General features: G+C 46.0%; 7 protein-coding genes and 1 pseudogene across 9 annotated transcripts; 4 read left to right on the top strand and 4 right to left on the bottom strand.

The window, feature by feature from the left end:
- The first annotated feature begins 97 nt into the window (after positions 1 to 97).
- LOC6588239 (glucose 1-dehydrogenase) lies at positions 98 to 989 on the top strand. The gene has a single exon (XM_002014093.2). The coding sequence runs from the start codon at positions 114 to 116 to the stop codon at positions 882 to 884; it is 771 nt and encodes a 256-aa protein (XP_002014129.1). The 5' UTR covers positions 98 to 113; the 3' UTR covers positions 885 to 989.
- A 287-nt stretch (positions 990 to 1,276) lies between these two features.
- On the bottom strand, positions 1,277 to 2,150 carry LOC6587677 (cyclopentanol dehydrogenase). Its single transcript, XM_002014092.2, has one exon. It carries the CDS (start codon positions 2,115 to 2,117, stop codon positions 1,344 to 1,346), a length of 774 nt encoding a protein of 257 aa, XP_002014128.1. The 5' UTR covers positions 2,118 to 2,150; the 3' UTR covers positions 1,277 to 1,343.
- An 893-nt stretch (positions 2,151 to 3,043) lies between these two features.
- LOC6588170 (uncharacterized oxidoreductase TM_0325) lies at positions 3,044 to 3,910 on the bottom strand. The gene has a single exon (XM_002014091.2). The coding sequence runs from the start codon at positions 3,895 to 3,897 to the stop codon at positions 3,124 to 3,126; it is 774 nt and encodes a 257-aa protein (XP_002014127.1). The 5' UTR covers positions 3,898 to 3,910; the 3' UTR covers positions 3,044 to 3,123.
- Positions 3,911 to 4,455: 545 nt separating this feature from the next.
- On the bottom strand, positions 4,456 to 5,907 carry LOC6588159 (60S ribosomal protein L13a). Its single transcript, XM_002014090.2, has 3 exons — positions 5,852 to 5,907; positions 5,237 to 5,477; positions 4,456 to 4,885 (listed from the first exon to the last, which is right to left on the bottom strand). Exons 1-3 carry the CDS (start codon positions 5,870 to 5,872, stop codon positions 4,530 to 4,532), a joined length of 618 nt encoding a protein of 205 aa, XP_002014126.1. The 5' UTR covers positions 5,873 to 5,907; the 3' UTR covers positions 4,456 to 4,529.
- Positions 5,908 to 6,426: 519 nt separating this feature from the next.
- LOC6588217 lies at positions 6,427 to 6,753 on the top strand (annotated as a pseudogene).
- A 224-nt stretch (positions 6,754 to 6,977) lies between these two features.
- Positions 6,978 to 8,719, top strand: LOC6588235 (DPH4 homolog). Of its 2 annotated transcripts, none has more exons than XM_026984675.1 (2): positions 6,978 to 7,252; positions 8,101 to 8,719. In XM_026984675.1, exons 1-2 carry the CDS (start codon positions 7,244 to 7,246, stop codon positions 8,665 to 8,667), a joined length of 576 nt encoding a protein of 191 aa, XP_026840476.1. In that variant the 5' UTR covers positions 6,978 to 7,243; the 3' UTR covers positions 8,668 to 8,719. The 2 variants fall into 2 exon arrangements, with proteins under 2 accessions (XP_026840476.1, XP_002014124.2); XM_002014088.2 differs by lacking the exon at positions 6,978 to 7,252 and adding an exon at positions 7,499 to 8,034.
- A 2,616-nt stretch (positions 8,720 to 11,335) lies between these two features.
- On the top strand, positions 11,336 to 15,170 carry LOC6588224 (CDC42 small effector protein homolog). 2 transcript variants are annotated; one of them, XM_026984676.1, is made up of 3 exons: positions 11,336 to 11,352; positions 11,831 to 12,203; positions 14,056 to 15,170. In XM_026984676.1, the coding sequence occupies exons 2-3, from the start codon at positions 11,955 to 11,957 to the stop codon at positions 14,062 to 14,064; spliced, it is 258 nt and encodes an 85-aa protein (XP_026840477.1). In that variant the 5' UTR covers positions 11,336 to 11,352; positions 11,831 to 11,954; the 3' UTR covers positions 14,065 to 15,170. The 2 variants fall into 2 exon arrangements, with proteins under 2 accessions (XP_026840477.1, XP_002014123.2); XM_002014087.2 differs by lacking the exon at positions 11,336 to 11,352 and adding an exon at positions 11,567 to 11,673.
- Positions 15,171 to 15,847: 677 nt separating this feature from the next.
- On the bottom strand, positions 15,848 to 18,320 carry LOC6588158 (another transcription unit protein). Its single transcript, XM_002014086.2, has 4 exons — positions 18,251 to 18,320; positions 18,125 to 18,191; positions 17,286 to 18,063; positions 15,848 to 17,224 (listed from the first exon to the last, which is right to left on the bottom strand). The coding sequence occupies exons 1-4, from the start codon at positions 18,279 to 18,281 to the stop codon at positions 15,941 to 15,943; spliced, it is 2,160 nt and encodes a 719-aa protein (XP_002014122.1). The 5' UTR covers positions 18,282 to 18,320; the 3' UTR covers positions 15,848 to 15,940.
- Positions 18,321 to 18,672: the final 352 nt, after the last annotated feature.

The following is an 18,672-nucleotide window of genomic DNA, read 5'->3' as shown; positions in this document are numbered from 1 at the left end:
GTTTTTCAGGTAGTATTTATTGGGTGGTTTGCCAGAGTACCCACAACAAAACCTCACAAGATGCGCACTGAGATTGCGAACTTGTTTGAATCTTGCATAACACGGATCAAATCATGAATTTCGCTGGTAAAGTTATTTTAATTACAGGAGCGAGCTCTGGGATTGGGGCCGCAACAGCTCTGAAATTTGCGAGGCTCGGCGCTTGCCTGGCACTGAACGGACGCAATGTGGATAATCTTAAAAAGGTAGCCCAGCAATGCAGTGAGGCGAGCAAGTCCGCCCCAGCTCTAGTTGTGGGTGACATCAGTAAGGCGGAGGACATTGAGCGTGTATGGGCCGATACCCTTCGGGCGTATGGCAAGCTCGATGTGCTGGTGAATAATGCGGGAATCCTTGAGACGGGCAGCATTGAGAACACCAGTCTGGAGCAGTACGATCGCCTAATGAACACTAATGTACGCGCCATCTATCACCTCACCATGCTGGCCACCCCCGAGCTGATCAAGACGAAGGGAAACATTGTGAACGTGTCCAGTGTGAACGGAATCCGATCTTTCCCCGGCGTGCTCGCCTATAATGTGTCCAAGGCAGCCGTGGACCAGTTCACCCGCTGCGTGGCCCTGGAGCTGGCTCCCAAGGGAGTGAGGGTAAACTCTGTTAATCCCGGAGTGATCATTACCGAGCTGCAACGTCGTGGAGGACTAGACGACGAGGCATATGCCAAGTTCCTGGAGCACGCAAAGGTCACCCACGCTCTGGGCAGGCCCGGAGATGTGTCAGAGGTGGCAGCTGCCATTGCTTTTCTCGCTAGTAATGAGGCCAGCTTCACTACGGGAATAAGTCTGCCCGTGGACGGTGGTCGCCACGCCATGTGCCCCAGATAGAATTCGCAAATGAGCTCCAGTCTGATCAATTCTTGCATTTATTTTGTGCTTTTTCTAATAAATATACATAGCTTAAAATAAACATCTAGTAGAGGGACACATTACTTGCTTATGGCCCCCCGCGTTTCGGGTGACAAACTGTCATAAAACATGCCTCATCTTGCTCAACAACTGTGGGCAAGGCATGTAGTTCGAATAGTTTAACAGTTCCACCTTTTGGATTCCCTCGAATTATTCCAGGATTAATCCGAAGACCCCACATTCTGGCAGAGATGTGTGCCTGATCGAAAGGTGCCTGTACTTTGAGAGGATCTCAGAACTGCTCAGAACTGCTCACAGTTCCTTATTCACCTTTAAACTTTCATTGCTGCCCATTGAAATGAAGTTACAAATTTAGAGACTGCAAGCTACAAAATATATTTAAATTATTTTGGACACTCGGACTAGGAACAGCACATCTCATCGCGGACACATGGCGTGGCGACCACCGTCCACGGGCAGACTTATTCCCGTAGTGAAGCTAGCCTCATTACTAGCGAGAAAAGCAATGGCCGCTGCCACCTCTGACACCTGTCCGGGCCTGCCCAGAGCATGGGTGACCTTTGCGTGCTCCAGGAACTTGGCATATGCCTCGTCGTCTAGTCCTCCACGACGTTGCAGCTCGGTAATGATCACTCCGGGATTAACAGAGTTTACCCTCACTCCTTTGGGAGCGAGCTCCAGGGCCACGCAACGGGTGAACTGGTCCACGGCTGCCTTGGACACATTATAGGCGAGCACGCCGGGGAAAGATCGGATTCCGTTCACACTGGACACGTTCACAATGTTTCCCTTCGTCTTGATCAGCTCGGGGGTGGCCAGCATGGTGAGGTGATAGATGGCGCGTACATTAGTGTTCATTAGGCGATCGTACTGCTGCAGACTGGTGTTCTCAATGGTGCCCGTCTCAAGGATTCCGGCATTATTTACCAGCACATCGACGCGTCCGTGCTTAACCAGCGTGGCAGAAACAATCTGCTCGACATCAGATTCCTTGTTCATGTCTGCAGCAATCAGTAGGGACGGGGCTCCTCCAGCGGCGACAATCTCATCCGCTGTGGCCTTCAGCTTCTCCACGTTGCGTCCCACAATGGTCAGGAGGCCGCCCAGACGGGCCAGGTGAACGGCAGTGCAGGCCCCAATCCCGGAGCTGGCACCCGTCACAATAATAACCTTATCTTTGAAACAGGGCATATTTGTGTTGGCTCTTCGAACGATCCGCTGGAAGTGGAGTGGTGTTGGGTGTCGAGGTTGACATTGAAGTCGATAACAATATCGATAGCGCTAGCTTTTGTGTTATGTCTGTTTCCAGTCGTTGTGAAATAAAGCAGAGTGTGAATTGTAGATAATTATCAGTTTAACGCACTATACCCATATTTCGAGTAGAAGATAGCTGCTATATACATACATATGTACACTGCTAAATACAGTGACGAACAACATTTTTGGCACAGCAAAAAACTTATTTCAAAACCTTCAACATAGTAATAGTAAAAAAGAAAAAACAAAAAAGTACGGCATATTTCGATGAGCAAAATTATTGGCACACCCCAAGAAAAACTTAAAAATAGGATACCCTTACCCTTAATGACGGCCGATAAGCAAGCTGGCATCGAGTCTACTAATTTTTTGGTAGAATCTCCCCTATATTTCTCCATTCTTCCATTAAGGCTTGTTTTAGGTTGGCTTTTGTCCTTAAGCCTGCTTTCTAATGCGCCTATCCAATTCCTATTGTACATACGCTTACAATGTTTAGTTTTTTAAATAGCTGTCTCTAGACTCGTAGCGAGAAGACAGCTCGTAAAGAGACTTCGTCGCTTCAAAGCGTTTTTACTGTAGTCTTAATCTTGACGAATAAATCTCTACTATACGATCGGTCAAATCTTACCAAACATAGAAATTTCGCTACTTTTGGAACTACATACCTACTGAATTTACGATAAAGTGATTTTAAGCTAAAGTATTTTAGTTGATCATGTTCCTTCTTTAGATAAAAAGTATTATAAATAAAAGAATCCTTTAAACAGAAGAAATAGCCTGAATATCCTTAAGTGGGTTAAGTTTGTTTGGGCTGTTTTGTTTCTGTGTGTACGTATTAAAAGAATAAACTGTAGCAAACATTTCATTTATAAAAATTTATTAACGTATATGCACAGATATGTGCTTTAAATGCCATCGGTTCTTCTTGTTTCCAAGCGTTTTAGCGGGGACACATGGCATGGCGACCGCCGTCCACGGGCAGGCTGATGCCAGTGGTGAAGCTAGCCGCGTCGCTGGCTAGGAAGGCAATTGCAGCAGCCACCTCCTTCACCTGACCAGGGCGACCCAGGGCGTGGGTGACCTTGCAATGCTCCAGGAATTTGGCGTACGTTTCCTCATCCATGCCGCCGCGCTTGTGTATCTCGGTGATAATTACGCCAGGGTTGACGGCATTGACGCGCACCCCTTTGGGAGCCAGTTCCAGGGCCACACAGGCTGTGAACTGATCCACTGCGGCCTTGGACACATTGTAGGCCAAGACACCAGGAAATGCACGGACTCCACACACACTAGACACGTTTACAATGGTTCCCTTGGTTTTGATCAGCTCGGGAGTGGCCAACATAGTTAGCTGGTACATGGCACGTACGTTGGTGTTCATAAGGCGATCGAACTGCGCGAGACTTGTGTTTTCAATGGATCCAGTTTCCAAAATGCCCGCATTGTTGACCAACACATCGATGCAACCATGCTTCTCCAGGGTGGCGGCTATTATCTTCTCCACATCCGCCTCCTTGGTCATATCAGCCTGCAGCTGCAATGCCGGAGCTCCCCCAGCAGCCAGAATACCATCAGCGGTCTCCTTCAATTTTTCCACATTGCGTCCCACGATTACCAAGAGTCCACCGAGACTGGCCAAGTGGACGGCAGCTCCTGCCCCAATTCCAGAGCTGGCTCCGGTTACAATTATTACTTTGCCTTCGAAGACCGACATCTATCCTGAAAATAGTATGTGATGCTGCAATGAAAAGCTCTTGACACTGGAAAGATTTTTTGCATGCATCCCTGTCGGAGACAGCTGACTGGAATCAGCTTTCCCAAATCAGCTGTTCTTGGAAAAATGTGCGATAATAACCCAGCTGGCATAACCCAGTATAATTTTTTATCGATGTTAACTCGAATAACTTTTACTTATCAGATCCGCAATGCTTCCCGATCACCATGAATTTCCACTCGAAAATATGATATGTTCGGCATCCTCCGGGCACAATGTGAAGGAGGATGCCAAGCATATTATATTTTCTTGTGGTAGATTCTCAGCGCAGCGCCACCGGCTGGAGGAAGCCATGGGCGCGGCTGGCAAACCCTGGTGCAGTACATGCTTCTGTCCCCGGATAACTGGGTGGCGACTATCAACTTCGCGGCTATCATTATGCTCCAGAGAAGGGTGCAGCTAGCTTAAGCAAAGCTTCCAAATGTGTGAAGCATTGCCAAATGAGTAAATAAATTAAATTACAAAAAAAAAAAACCCATAAATATCTACACAAGACGATTGTTTTTTAAACTTAGATGTTGTTTTATTCCCTTTAAAAAACTGCTACGCATCTGCCGGTGTTTTTGTTGTCCTTAAACCTCGTAGCCATAGGATTTGATGATTTTGTTGAAGGGCTCAGCCGCCTTGGCAATGTTTTCACGTGCCTGAACAGTCAGCTTCTTCAGCTCGCGGTTGTGCTTGAGGGTGACACGCAACTTGGCCTTGCGCTTACGCTCCAGGCTCTTGATCACATCCTGGTAGTGCCAGCCAACCTCGTGCGACAGACGGCCGACCTGGCAGTACTTGCGGTCGGAGCGCAGTGTCAACACACGCATAGCGATGGGGACAACGACGCGGCGACGCTTGTCGTAGGGCGATGGGATGCCATCGAACACACGCAGACGAGCGAGTGCAGCCTGGCCACGCTTAGTCTTGTGTGGGATCATACCTGCGAGGGAGAAAAACCTTTGCATTAGTAAAGACACTATAGCATAAACAGGCTTGTTGATCTCATGGGCGGATCAGTTTGAGGTTGGTTACACGACTTCTCGTTCAAATAATGTAGGTAAGATAATAATCATCACGAAAGTTAGTTCGGAGGACCTCTGAATCTCGAGCTTACCTGAAAGAAAATAAAAGGCAGTAAATACATGATTTCAGAGGGGAGAGGCAGGAATGTGTTGACCAGCTTCACTCAGTTATGTTTTGTTTACATGGTTTCTCATTCAAATAATGTAGGTAATATGATTGAAAACATCACAGATTCGCTGAACTCCTCTCGCCTTAGGCCTGAACATACCTCTGACCGCCTTGTAGAAGATCCTGGACGGGGCACGGAAGTGGAAGGGACCACGAGCTGGGTTGACGTTGCAACGCTTGCGCAAGTAGGCCAAGAACTTGATTTTGTTTCTGTAGAAGTGGCCGGAGAGGTTCAGCTCCTCACAGCGAACGACGGCCACCTTGCCGCCCTGCAACAGGTACTTGGCGACGACGGAAGCCAGACGGCCAAGCAAATGGCCGCGACCATCAATAACAACGGTCTGCAAGGGGAGCACAAAAACAATGTCAGAAATGTGAGGTTATGTTTTGTGAACGCCGTATAAACAAATTTATGCAGAGAATTTCCCGCCAGTTCACGTTCGTCAAAAAACTGTCGTGCACACATTTCACTCAGCCCAATGCTCATTGTGCGCACCATTTCATCATTTTCACATATGCCAGGCTCCCACTTTTAGCATGGGCACGTGTACTGTGCGAAACGGTTTCGCCACTAAAAACACAGGATTTTCGGTGCTATTCGCAGCATTTTATCACTGTCACCACAACTCCACATGGCACTCAACGCTTTGCATACATTTGCTCGATAATAACGTCACAGTAGATAAGTTTATTTTCCATTTTTGTTGGCACTTACCCTATTCGTTAAACCAGTCATGTTTAAGAACCGCACGGAAAGAAAGCGGAAACTGCGTTGACAGCTCGACAGAGTGACTTTGGTCGATAAATGATCAAATATACCGTCCGACCGTCTGAAATATACCGTCTCATATTCAAAATATACCGCTGGTATTTTTCAGTATTTATATGTCCAATTTAACGAGATTGAAAGAAAGAAACAGCGATAGAGCGCTGCTCTGTCTAAACTAGAAGAAGTCGTTCTTATTAGTGGTGTTACTTTTAATGCCATGACATTGCGATTTAATTTTGATTCTTATTATGCTATTTTTTTTTAAGAGAACTTAAATTATCCTTGGCTATCTCAACTCGGTGACTTTGTGTCGTGGATTTTGGGGGAACACTCCCAGGAAAGCAGCTACAGTACAACAGAAAGAAAAGCAGGTACATTAGATTTAGATTCCAAAAATTTAATTTCATTTACATACGTGATCAATGGAACTGCTGGTAGAATCTGAATCCTCTAAAGATTGCAATTGACTCGCCTAGAAGCTGAGGCGGTTGCTGTTGATGTCGAACAACGAAGGTACCAAAATGCCGACCATTAAACTGCAGTCTTCGAACGGGGAAGACTTCGACGTCGACGTCAGGTTCCTGAAGTGCTCGGGAATCATGAAAGGCTTGCTCGAGGATGGCGACAAGGAGGATAAGAACAAGGAACCTCTTGTTCTGCCGAAAGTGAATTCGGAAATTTTGCGCTTGGTCCTGATCTGGGCCGAGTACCACAAGGACGACCCCGAGCCGCCTGAAGATGAGGCTGCCTATGGGTGGTCCACCGATGACATCATTCCCTGGGACATCAAGTTCCTCAAGAGCCTGCTTTGGCTCTGTTCTAGTCTGATCTCCAACCTTCTTTTATAAGCAATGCAATTTCTTAGGAAATTAATTTAGTAATAGGATAATATTACCTTGAAATATTCGACCAAATATAAAAAACATGGAATGTGATGCGACTTAACTACAAATAATTCGTCAGTATATTTACGGTATATTTTAAAAATGAGGCTGTATGTTTCGGCATATTTCTGAGGGTCGGACGGTATATTTTATCGATAGATCCGCGGTCACACTGGTGTGTTGTAAAAAAAAACCAACTGCTGTCGGTCGCGCGGGGAAAATTGCAAGATAAATCGTGAAATCATGACTAGTTTTGGCCAGTGCACGTGACAACAATTGCCTGCGGATCTGGGGATATAATATAATAAATGTGAAACGCGTGTGCAACAAAAGAATAAAACTGCTACAAGCCCAGTGACGGTGCACACGTAAGGGTAATTCGACAAATATTAAATATCCTGCGAATCACAATATAGAAGCATATCCCCGCATACGACAGCGACGTCGACAACTTATGTATAAGGCAAGTCTTGATTTTTTACGGCATCCACATTTGGTTCCCCCAGAATGAATAAGTGAATGCACTCTGCCCCTTCTAATTGGGGTTGCCTTTCCCCTCCAGTCCCATTTTCTCCACACTTGGTAATTCTAAAATTGGGTCATTGTATGCGTTGCCAGCCGATTGGTGAAGCGACATTCGCCGTCCTGTATATGTTTATATTTTTGGCTGCTGCTGGCGAACCAGTTTGCTGACCTTCTTTCCCCTTCTCCAAGTGCAATTGGGGCTTGACTTTTTGACAATATGTACCACTTTCGGTACATGATACATGTGTGCCAGAAAGAGAGACGGAGCTAGCGCGCGTGTGTGTGTGTGCGTTTGCTTAAGAGTGACAACTTAATAGACGCAGCGATGAAAATTCGACTCTTTTTTAACGGGTTATTTGCGAGATTGGCTGAATGAGAATTATGGTTGAAAAACACGCAAAGAATTTCTATGTACACATTTTAATAGCCGCCTAGCAACACGACAAACACCCAGCACACTCCTTCTTGGGGCCATTTCCGTTTTCAGAAACAAAAGGAAGTTTTTACGTGGGGAGTGGCTACGGTTGTGTTTTGTTTGGTATTGATTTAAGTTGCTGTTAATCATTACGATCTGTGTTTCGGGAATTATCATGTAAACAAACAATAAACAGCTCTTGTGGCGCCGACAATAGTGACAATCAAACTGAAATTTTCGCCTGGAAAGAAAAGAAAACATGATAAAGTGATATTTGGCGGCCTGCCAGTTTGTTTGTATTAAATGTAAGTATTTACTAAGTCTGATTCAATTTTCACTCATAGATTTATTGTGAACTTCTTGTCTTGCAGATGATGCCCGACTTCTATGAGGTCCTCAAAGTCTCAGAGACGGCCAATTTTGAAGAGATCAAAGGCAGCTACAAACAATTGATACTACAATGTCATCCCGACAAATTACAGCAGCATGATGTGGCTGACCCAAATCGGAGAATTGTGGGAGAAGAGGAGCGGAGATCTCAGAATCTGAGCGACTTCAACGCCATAAATGAGGCCTGGAACACGCTTAAAGACCCCATCAAGCGTAAACACTACGATGCCGAATTGCTCCAGGCCAAGTTTCAAGCGCACAACAACATTTATGCCCACATAACTGCTAGCGACATGCGAAGCATCCAAGTCGAAGGCTCGGAAGATAGGGGCGAGGCTGACGGTGACGCAGACGCGGACAAAGAGACGGGGACAGTGTGGAGCTATGCGTACGATTGCCGTTGTGGCGGCCAATATCTGCTCGACGGAGCCGGAGACCTCGATGAGTCACCCGGACAAAGCGGTCTGGTCGCAAGTGACGCGATTGTGGAGTGCAGCGAGTGTTCTTTGGTGATTATTGTGAAGCAATCTCCGACAATGTCTGAATAAAGAGTGGAATATCGATAAGCCCCCGTCTGAGATAATCCATGTGATTCCCAAACATTCAATCAAGACTTCTATTATTTCTTATCCCTTTCTTATAAATAATTAACGTTGATACAATGGCCCCTTTATTGGTTTCTTGAACCCTTGCCCAACGAACGGATCTCTTGATATGCAAAACATGTTGTCATCGGCATCGATGGTTGCGTCCGTCCTGCACGCACACACTCATGACCATGCCTCTGCCCATTCCCTTTCGTTTCCGTGGCCCAACTTTGTCGCTTGTTTCCCCAAAAATGATGTAATATTATGGTTGCATCTCCCACTCCCAGTTCCCGTCTGCGGCTGTCTATTGGCTTGCATAAAGAAACTTTGATGTGTTTGGCGCGTGTGAATTGTTAGAGCATAGATAACATTCGTATTCCGATCATTCGGGGCGCTTTCTGCATACGATGTTGGATGTTTGGAATCGGTTGAAGTCGTTTTCCTGTGGGATATGGGCTCCGAATGTCGTGGAAAACATTGCACAGAGAGAGTACTATCCTGACTTCTGCGAGCTTATGCCCGTTTCGAGAGGTTAGAGGCTTCTTCAGCACGTACCCGTGTAACAGTTTATATGGATGTTCTGTTCCCGCAAAATATATATAATAATATACATACATACATACATACATGTTTACGTGTACTTTTTACATTAATTGCGGGTAATCATTACGTCATCATTCATTCCCGTTAGGCTTTCATCCGCCTAACGTGCGCAGAGACGGCTGTACTTGCAAGCGCCCAGTTTTGCGGATTTTAATTTTCTGTTAAAATTCAATAAACCCGCCCGATGTTCGATGCCTGGTGCCAGTCGCGATGAAGACATGACGACGATGATGTCAGCAGCTGCAAAAACAGAGAGAGAGAGAGAAACACAGAACATGTTTATAAATGTGGCAAAATGGAGCAAACAAAAGAAAAACCGCACTCAGCCCATTGGGAATCCATTTGTTTACGATTATTGCACAGTGCTTCCGAGTATTTCGCAGTCGGGCCACAGCCCCCGGCACAACAGAGGAGCCGAACCGTACCGTACCGAGCCGGCCGGAGTGTTTTATATTTTATTTGTATCTCTCTGGCTCCATCTCTTTCCCTTTCCCTGGGCATCTTGCCGGATAAGTACGATTGATAATTAACGATGTCTAGCTTTCGATTTCTATATAAATATATGTATACATATGTATGTACATATAATCACTTGATATTCAACCAAGTTTAAGAATCCTGATTATGTGCAGCAGCAGTAAAGATAATGCAATCAGCAGAATGAGATATATTTCTGCAATGCTATTTAGCGTGTAGAGTTTTTGGGACTTGGAATTAGAATTATTCCGAAAACAAGACACATCATTTGTGACACATCAATATGTATATTACTATGCAACAAATCGGATCTTACCCTTGGCCATTTATGATAGTAAAATACTTATATTCTGGCTGTTCCGCCACACACGTGTACTACCACACTAAGAAGGCTTATACATACCTGAAAGTGAAAAATTCGAAGCGCCAGCAGAGCTAAGAATCTTTCCAAATGTAGATATGATTGAATTTAGATGTAGAGTGAAATACATATGTAGGCAGCTTTCACTAAAGACTTGACAAATCAATTTTCTGAATCGGCGATCAGTCATCTGTGTACATCCATCAGATCAGAGCTCGGCACGCACATATTCACTGGGTTTTTATCGGGAACATTGTATTGGTGTCTACCACTGGTATACACTTTTACATGAGCGGCAGTACATTTTCCTAAGAGCATAAGATAGGGCCTTGTCGACCGCTGATCTACCTATGTATGTATACATCATTACTTTTAGATAGGCTCTATCTTTACTGATACTATCTTTAGCGGTTGCTATTATTTTGACCGCCAATGTGGGAAAGTGTGCCTCTGGTCTATGGGTCTGTGGCCATTTCTCACTTTAATAACCTTTTGACACAGAAAATTGAAACGCTTTAGCGCATTTGCCGCTCTTTCCGCTCTTGTTTCTGTTGTGCCTGTGACACGCGTCACGGCCCGATGTCAGATAACGCTCGCTCTCGGGCAGTGCAGATATATATTAAATTATGCCGACTCCTCCGTTCTCCGTCTTACTCTGCCTGCCACTTTCATTTTGGTTTCACTGAGCATTAAAGCCGCTTGAGCAGCTTTAATTGCCACAAACGCGGACAGAGACATAGGTAGGTAGAAAGCAGTAGAGCAGTTCACCGATCGTTGTTGGGAAAATGCGGAAGGCGGGAAATCGAAATGGAGATAAATAAAGGTTCTTTCAGTATATAGATGGAATTGGTGGGTTCGTTGAAGGGGGGACAGTCGCAAATACGTCGCTTACTTTGGATACTGATTAAATATGAATCACAGGTAGCGCTGTGATTCCAAGTGTGTCCCACAGACACATGTTTTCCAGCATTTTCTGAATCAATCGATTCCATTCCCGATCCAGCTGCTGCCTCCGAAACAGTCAGTTGATTTGTACAATAACAAAATACGATGTACGATGGTTCCCCATTTTACAATCGTACAATAAAGGGTATTTATTCAAGTGAGGTGGGATCCAGCTGGAATGAAGGAGGCCGAACAAAGGGTAGATATAGATATTCCACAGAACCCGTTGTTGGAACAGCAGCAAGCCAGCCGCAAAGATGGTGAGTGATAGCTTCGACTTGGTCTTGTCCAGTCGCTCGGTGACTGGCTTTTTGTTTTATTCTCCTAGCTCTTTCGTCGTTCGGTTCGCCTCTTGGTGGGTTCTTTCTGTCTTTCTCTCAATCTTAATTACACAAAAGTGCCAATTAATTGTTGTGTGTTTTCTTGGCTTTTTCTTTCGCCACACTGCTTCTCTGTGCCTTCCCAGGCACCTTCCCGACACCTCGAGGCTACATTTTGTTCATTTTATTGTTCTGTTTCTGCTGCTGTTTGACGAAAGTTCTGTCGATCGGTGGATGCTTCGTGGGTCCCGGAGTGTGAGTGTGAGTATGGTGCGGATAGCCAAGAGAAAAGCAAAGTAGACACATACAATGGGGGGCGACAAGTAGAGCAGACAACCTCCTCCTCCTCCTCCTACTCGGCTGCCTTTCTGGAGCAAAACGATTCAAAATCTAATTCTCCCTCCATCTATCTTTGCAGTCGTTGCCGTGACAGTGCGTAATCCACGCCAACGGACGTCAGCCTGGCTGGAAGCTGCAGCCTCACCATTAGCAACCACCACAAGACTGAAACGACGCCGTCCACCAGAATAGCAGCCCAGAAGATGGCTAGTACCGGGGAGATTTGGCTGCAGTGGTTCTCGTGCTGTTTTCAGCAGCAGCGTTCGCCCTCCCGCCGCCCGCACCAACGCCTGCGCATCGACCGATCCATGATTGGGAATCCAACAAACTTTGTCCACACCGGGCACATTGGCTCCGCGGACGTGGAGCTCTCGGCCAACCGCCTCAACGCGATCTCAACCCAAATGCAAGGCAAGGGCGGCTACGAGGCGACATCGAAACACTCGCTTCATGTAAGTATCCGCGGAAGGGCATCTGGTCTGCCAATGTAGAGACGAAGTGCCATTTGTTGTCGTGTTTTTATACCCGGTACTCAAAATGAGTATAGGGGTATATTAGGTTTCTGGTGAGGCGTCCAGAGGAGGCGTTTCCGACCCCATAAACTATATATGTACATATATTCTTGATCAGCATCAATAGCTGAGTCGGTTGAGCCATGTCTGTCTGTCTGTTTGTCCGTCTGTCCGTCCTTATGACCGCCTAGTGCTCAGAGACTATAAGACCTGGAGCAATGAGAATTTTTATCCAGACTTCTGTGATATGTCACTGCCACAAGTGTATTTCAAAAGATCGCCACATCCCCTTCCGGCCCCCACAAGGGACGAAAATAAGTGGCATCCACAATTTTGAAGATACGAATAAATGAAGAACGCACAATCATAGAGAATAACCATATCTACCATACCATACCATATCTATCAGATCGTTATTACAAACATAAGGAACAAATAAATTTGCAGTGGCTATGAAGCGCCCGGGTATAAATGTAGAGTTGCGGTCGCAGCAGCAACTCACAACGTTCCCCCTCGTTTCTTGCTGACTTTCTGCGCTCTGATGCGCTCTGTTAACGTGCGAATCACGTCTGGACTCGATGGAAACCAGCAATGGGAAAAGAGAACCTTCCAGACCCATTTAGCACCTAACAGATTATTATAATAGATTGATAGGGCTGATTGTTACATATACTATACATATACCACGTTTCAGTCTGAAGTTCAGTCTTAGAATCGAAATATGTTTCATGACAGGAAGAGAACATTTTTGCAACAGCAATTGCAGGAAAAGAGCGCCAGCTCCACAGAAGTCTCGCAAATTACAGCCCTGTCTTCGAAATACTTGTACTCTAAAGGCTCGTGAAAGAACATACAATATGTTAAATGTTCCATAGAATCTAGAAACTACATTTGGGCATTCCCCAGACGTTGATAGAGGCAATCGTGCACATTGGAAGTGGTAAAATGTCAAAATAAGACGGATTTCCAAAATTCTTGTCTATTATAAAGCACTTTTAGATTAGTCCTAAATTGGTGGTAATGTCGATTTTGGGCAACTATTCGTTTTCGAGATTTTTCCAACGTCCAGAAGTAAGTGTTTTTGACCCCATATGGAATATATATTGTCTTCTTGTCTGTCCGTCCCCGAAGAGCGTCTTGATCTCAGAGACTACAACAGCTAGAGAAACCAAATTTTGTATCCAGAGTCCTGTGATATCTGACTGTTACAAGTGTGATTCCAAATTTCAGCCCGCCCCCTTCTGCCCCCACAAAGGACGAAAATCTGTGGCATTCACAATTTTGAAGATACGAGTAGACTATAACGAAAAACGTAGAACTATAGAGAATGACTATATCTATCAGATTGCCGAATCTGATCAGATCGGATTACTATAGAAAAAAGGAACAAATCAATTTGCAGTGGCAACGCAACGTCGTCCACGGGCTTACTCAATTTCTGTCTCTCCCTCACTCCCCCTGTGGCACGTTCATGCTAAATATGCATTTACTGGGGGTGGTCCCGTGATGATAAGATCTGCCCCACCTCCTAACCACCGCCTCGCCCCTGTCCAAGTCGCAGCCAGTGGATGGATAGTGGATGAGACAGTGGCCGTGGGGTACTAAGTACATACGTAGTGCACAGTGCAGTGGACACGGTCTGGTACATCGCTTAAACTACTTACATGTACTGGGAACAACAACAGCCATACATACATACATATATATAAATATTATACATGCGTGCATATGTATATATTATAATAATAATCTCAATTTATGTTTCTTTTGTTTTTTCCCCTTTTTTTCGCAGGCTTGCTGATCGTCGCGTCGCTATAAAATGCATTTTGTGCAATTCTTACAAGAAGCCAAGAAGAGAGAGAGAGAGAGAGAGAGAGAGAGAGGGTGGCACTTTTTACAGTTCTTTGTTGGAGCGTGTTATCAGGGGACGGAGCAGGGAGACAGCGATAGCACGAGGGCCGGACGGAGGAAAGGTGCTGACAAAAACCGAAAGCAAGAGCTAGAAGAGAAGACTAAAACCTTAACTGTAACGGACAATGGAGTCCACCGTGGTGATGGTTTGGTTGTGTGTTTCCAGCTGTGGTGGGGAATGGAGCTTGTCAGCTGTCAGCTGTCAGCTGTGTTCGTTTAGGGGTTCCTCTGTTCGGGCTGTTCGCCTTTTGCGAGTATTATGTAAATGAAAAATCGCAGAAAGTGCCAACCGACTAAACCAGCAAATAATTGTTTAATCAATTAAGCATTTCACGATATATGTACATATGTATGCACATATGTACATGCAACCGCATCATCACGTAGCATTTTTCGATGTACTTAATGCCAAAAATCAGGATCACGCCATCCAGCGTGGAAGGGACATTTAAATCCAGTCTCAATTCCAATTCCTGTCGCGTTCCATACAGAAATATAAAAGAAAATCTCTTGGCCTACCATAGACAAAGTACGTTCGCATTGAATATAACTAGACTACGGGCCCTATAATCAGTTGCACAACCAACAACAATAGTCTGATCTACTTGTATGATATTTATATACAAATGGTGCAACAAGCAAACGTTTTTTTGCAACGCTGACTTAGCCTTTAGATAATGTTATTAACTATATACGGACATTATTGACAACTGTCGCACAATCATATTTCACACACAAGAGAACCTAGAATATTTATGATATATTCCCAATTCGAATAATTGTTTACAGAGCAGAATATGTATAATATTTGTTGTACTTCTAGAACGAGATCTAGATCCCATGCAAATGCTAGAAAAGTGTAGATCAAGTACCTTTGTAGAGTCCGCAATGAGAGAATGTACCAGAAAACATAAGATAGAGTATATATTTGTAGACTAAATGCAGTTGTAGATATTTGACATAAAAACAAATCAAATAAAATGAAGTTGGAACATGCGTTGGGTTTTAACCGTATAGTCTAATTGTAGAAATAAAATATTTAAGCAATAATTTATGGAAATATATACATACATACATATATTTAAAAACCAGTTTTGATCTTGTATCGCCTCCGGATTAAAGGGTTGCAGGTACATATAATTGCAGTAGTCTGTAAGTGCTCTCAAAACACGATCTACTTGTCCAACAAAATATTGCAGATGCTGAATGGCGTTTGTCCAATTTACCCATCGGATTGTAAGTAAATGGCACACAATCAAAACAATCAAACAAAAAGTATATATTCTTGATTGATGCTCAATAGTCGAGTCGATATAGACATGTCTTTTTGTCCGTCCCTAAGTCTTGTTTAACGTCTAGTTCTTAGAGACTATAGGAGCCTGAGCATCCAAATTTGGTGTGCTTTTAGAGAACGATCTCTACCCGATTGTAGAATTAGGCTCACTCAGCTTGGATAACTATTATAGCAAGAGTAAAGAAAACGATTTCCCTTGTTGGTTGTCATTATATGTAGATACACCAACTTTTGTAAAGGTCAGAGTAAGAGATAGAGGAACGATTATATTCATAGTCCTTTGAAAGACGGGCTTTATTATTGGGACAACAAACGAGTTAGATTCGAACAATTATGTTTAAGGTCATGCCTCTCCATTAATATGTATCTACTGTACTTAGATGCGAGTATAAAATATTGTGCAATCTGGGAATACCAACTCTTTAAGCTTTTATTACAAGAATCAAGGAAATAGACAGATCTAATAGATAATTCATTCATTGTCGCTTCCTGAGCCGCTGCCGGAACCGCTTCCACTCCCACTGCCACTGCCGGATTTGCTGGTGCCGCTTTTGCGGCTTCCCTCGTCGTCGCTGCCGCTGGCGCTGCCCGCTCGGCCGCCACTTTTTGCGCTCTTGGCACTTCCTGCGTCGGACTCGCTGTCGGAGTCCCTGAGTGCCTTGCTGGCCTTGGCCTTGTCCACCTTCTTGCTGCGGCGCGCCTCGAAGTCGGAGCCCTCATCCTCGTCTGAGGAGTAGATGGTGGAAGCCTTGGGCTCGGGCTGGACGCCGCCGGCGGATCCTTTCTTGTAGCGATTCTTTATGGCGCTAAGGCTGATGGCATTCTCGTCGTCGCTGCCGTCATCGTGCTGGTAAGAGGAGGTGCCACCGCCGATGAGCGGCTCTCCCGTCCCAGCCTTCTTCTTCTTTGGCTGTGCCTTGTGCTGATTGCGCATGGCCTGGCGCAGCTTGGCCTCCTCCTCCTTGAGCTGGCTGGGGCGGTCGGTGGTGGGGTCCTTGCCAACCTGCGTGAGTATCTTGATGCCACTGGTCTTGCTCGAGCGGTCCGCCAGCGACATGGTCATCTTCTTGTGAGTAAACGACTCCGTCGAGTGCGGTCTGAAGGTCAGTTTGGTGCGAAACACGGCCTGACCCTGGAGACCGGTGCCCTGGCGTATGAAGAGATGGTTGTGGTCGCCCAGCAGGGGCTGTCGATAGGCGTCAAAGATCTCATTGCCCAGGTGGAGGGACATGCTCCCATCCGACCATCGCACGAACCGGGCGTTCGACTCCCGGACCATGTCCCCCTTGTTGTTCATGAACTCGCGCCAACGGATGGTGTTGCTCACCTTGAGCTTGATGCGCTGGCGGCCCTCCTCGTCCATGGTCTCCTCCTCGTCAATCTCGTCTTCGTAAGTCTCCGGGTCAAAGGGATGCGTAACCACAGACAAAAAATTTGGCAACTTGATGAAGTGCTGCTCCTTGCCGAGATCCGCAGCTATGCGCGGGATTTCCGCATCGATTCGTGTTTCGGGCAATGGCTCCGGCTCCAACTCCTTGGGCGCTGCTTCCGGGCGCGCTCTGGCGCGGGACCGAGACCGGGACCTGGACCTGGACCGAGATCGAGAACGGCTTACGGAGCGACTACGAGATCGGGACTTGCTCCTGCTGCGACTTCGCGAACGTGGAGATTTTCTTGTGGTCGGCGGCTCTTCCTCGTCATCGCTGATGTCATCCGCATCGCCAAAGATGTCCGCGGCGGCAGGAGCTTTCTTGGTCTGAAAATGTTGGCATTAAACGTTACATAAATTGCCCAATCTTTAGATGGGATAGGATTACCTCTTCCTTGTCGCTTTCGCTATCCGAGTCAATCAAACGCGACTTCTTGGCCTTTGTGGGTGAGGTTTCCATGTCACTGTCGCTTCCGCTCTTGCGTTTCTCATTTTCCGAGCCACTTGCCCGACGCGGCATCTTTTTGGGCGCAGCAATGTCGCTGCCGGATCCAGAGCCGCTACGACTCCGGCTACGCGAGGGAGTGCCCGACTTGGAACGTGCCGAACCCGTCTTGGAGCGGGACCTGGAGGTGCGACTGCCGCTGCGGCTGCGGCTCTTACTCTTTGAGTTGGCGCGTTCATCGTCAATTTGAAGATTTGGAGAATTCGAGCGCGATTCCTCATTCCCGCTGCCTTTCGGTGTGGCGCTACGGAAGCGACTGCGGCTGCGACTGTGGGATCGGTTGCTCTGGGGAGAACCAGAGTGCTTGCTGTGGGCAGAGTCAGATCGTCTGCTGTGGGCAGAGCCAGATCGTCTGCTGTGCGCTGACCCAGATCGTTTGCTATGGGCAGACCCAGAGCGTTTGCTATGCGCAGATCCAGAGCGTTTGCTATGGGCAGACCCAGAGCGTTTACTGCGGACAGAGCCAGCTCGTTTGCTGTGGACTGATCCAGAGTGTCTGCTGTGCGTCGACTCAGAGCGATGACTTTGCCTGGATCCCGAACGGCGACTATGGACCGACCCCGAACGGGCACTGCGGTGCGAGTCAGAGCCTGATCGGGATGATCTCGAGACGGAACGTGAACGGGGACTTCCGCTTCCAGATTTACGACTTCGTGGAGAACTAAAATGCAGTTGAACATGTATTTCCTTTCCTATTCAGTGAGAACACTTCAAAAACCTACCCCGGCGCGCTACCGTGCGGAGTGGCACTGCGACTGCGGCTGCCACTGCGACTGGAACCAGACGAGCCTAAGGAAGGAAAGCATTTAGTACAGTTGCCGCAAGATCTGGGCTTAATTAAAACATACCACTTTCATCATCTGAGGTTGGGTCGCCCATAATTTGTTTGATTTTTGATTAAAGTTCCGATCTCTGTCTGCAAATTATAATTCTTTAATTGTATCGATTTGCCCGATACTTTTAAACCTTGGTGCATCGATATTTTGTGTGCAAAAACCGAATCTTTGCAGCACTACACTCTAACAGGCGAAGAAAGTGCCCTATATATAAGAGAGCAGTGGGCTACTTTGTAAAAATGTAATAAGGCAACTGTATGAGTCTTAAAAGATTTATTTGCTTGTTATTTGAATTGCTTTTTATTTCCAGAGAGATGCCAAGGCAACGAAGCCGCGACAACCCTGTCGCTGAAAAACTATCGATATAACATTTGCATCGATACCCAAATTTTACATCCCTAATTCCTGTGTGTTTGTATTCGTGACAGCCACAA

Source organism: Drosophila persimilis, unplaced genomic scaffold (genome assembly GCF_003286085.1).
Source record: "Drosophila persimilis strain 14011-0111.01,24,50 unplaced genomic scaffold, DperRS2 tig00000000-arrow-pilon, whole genome shotgun sequence".
Taxonomy (NCBI): Eukaryota; Metazoa; Arthropoda; class Insecta; order Diptera; family Drosophilidae; genus Drosophila; species Drosophila persimilis.
The sequence above is the reverse complement of the archived record's forward strand: the minus strand, read 5'-3'. Positions and strand labels throughout refer to the sequence as shown.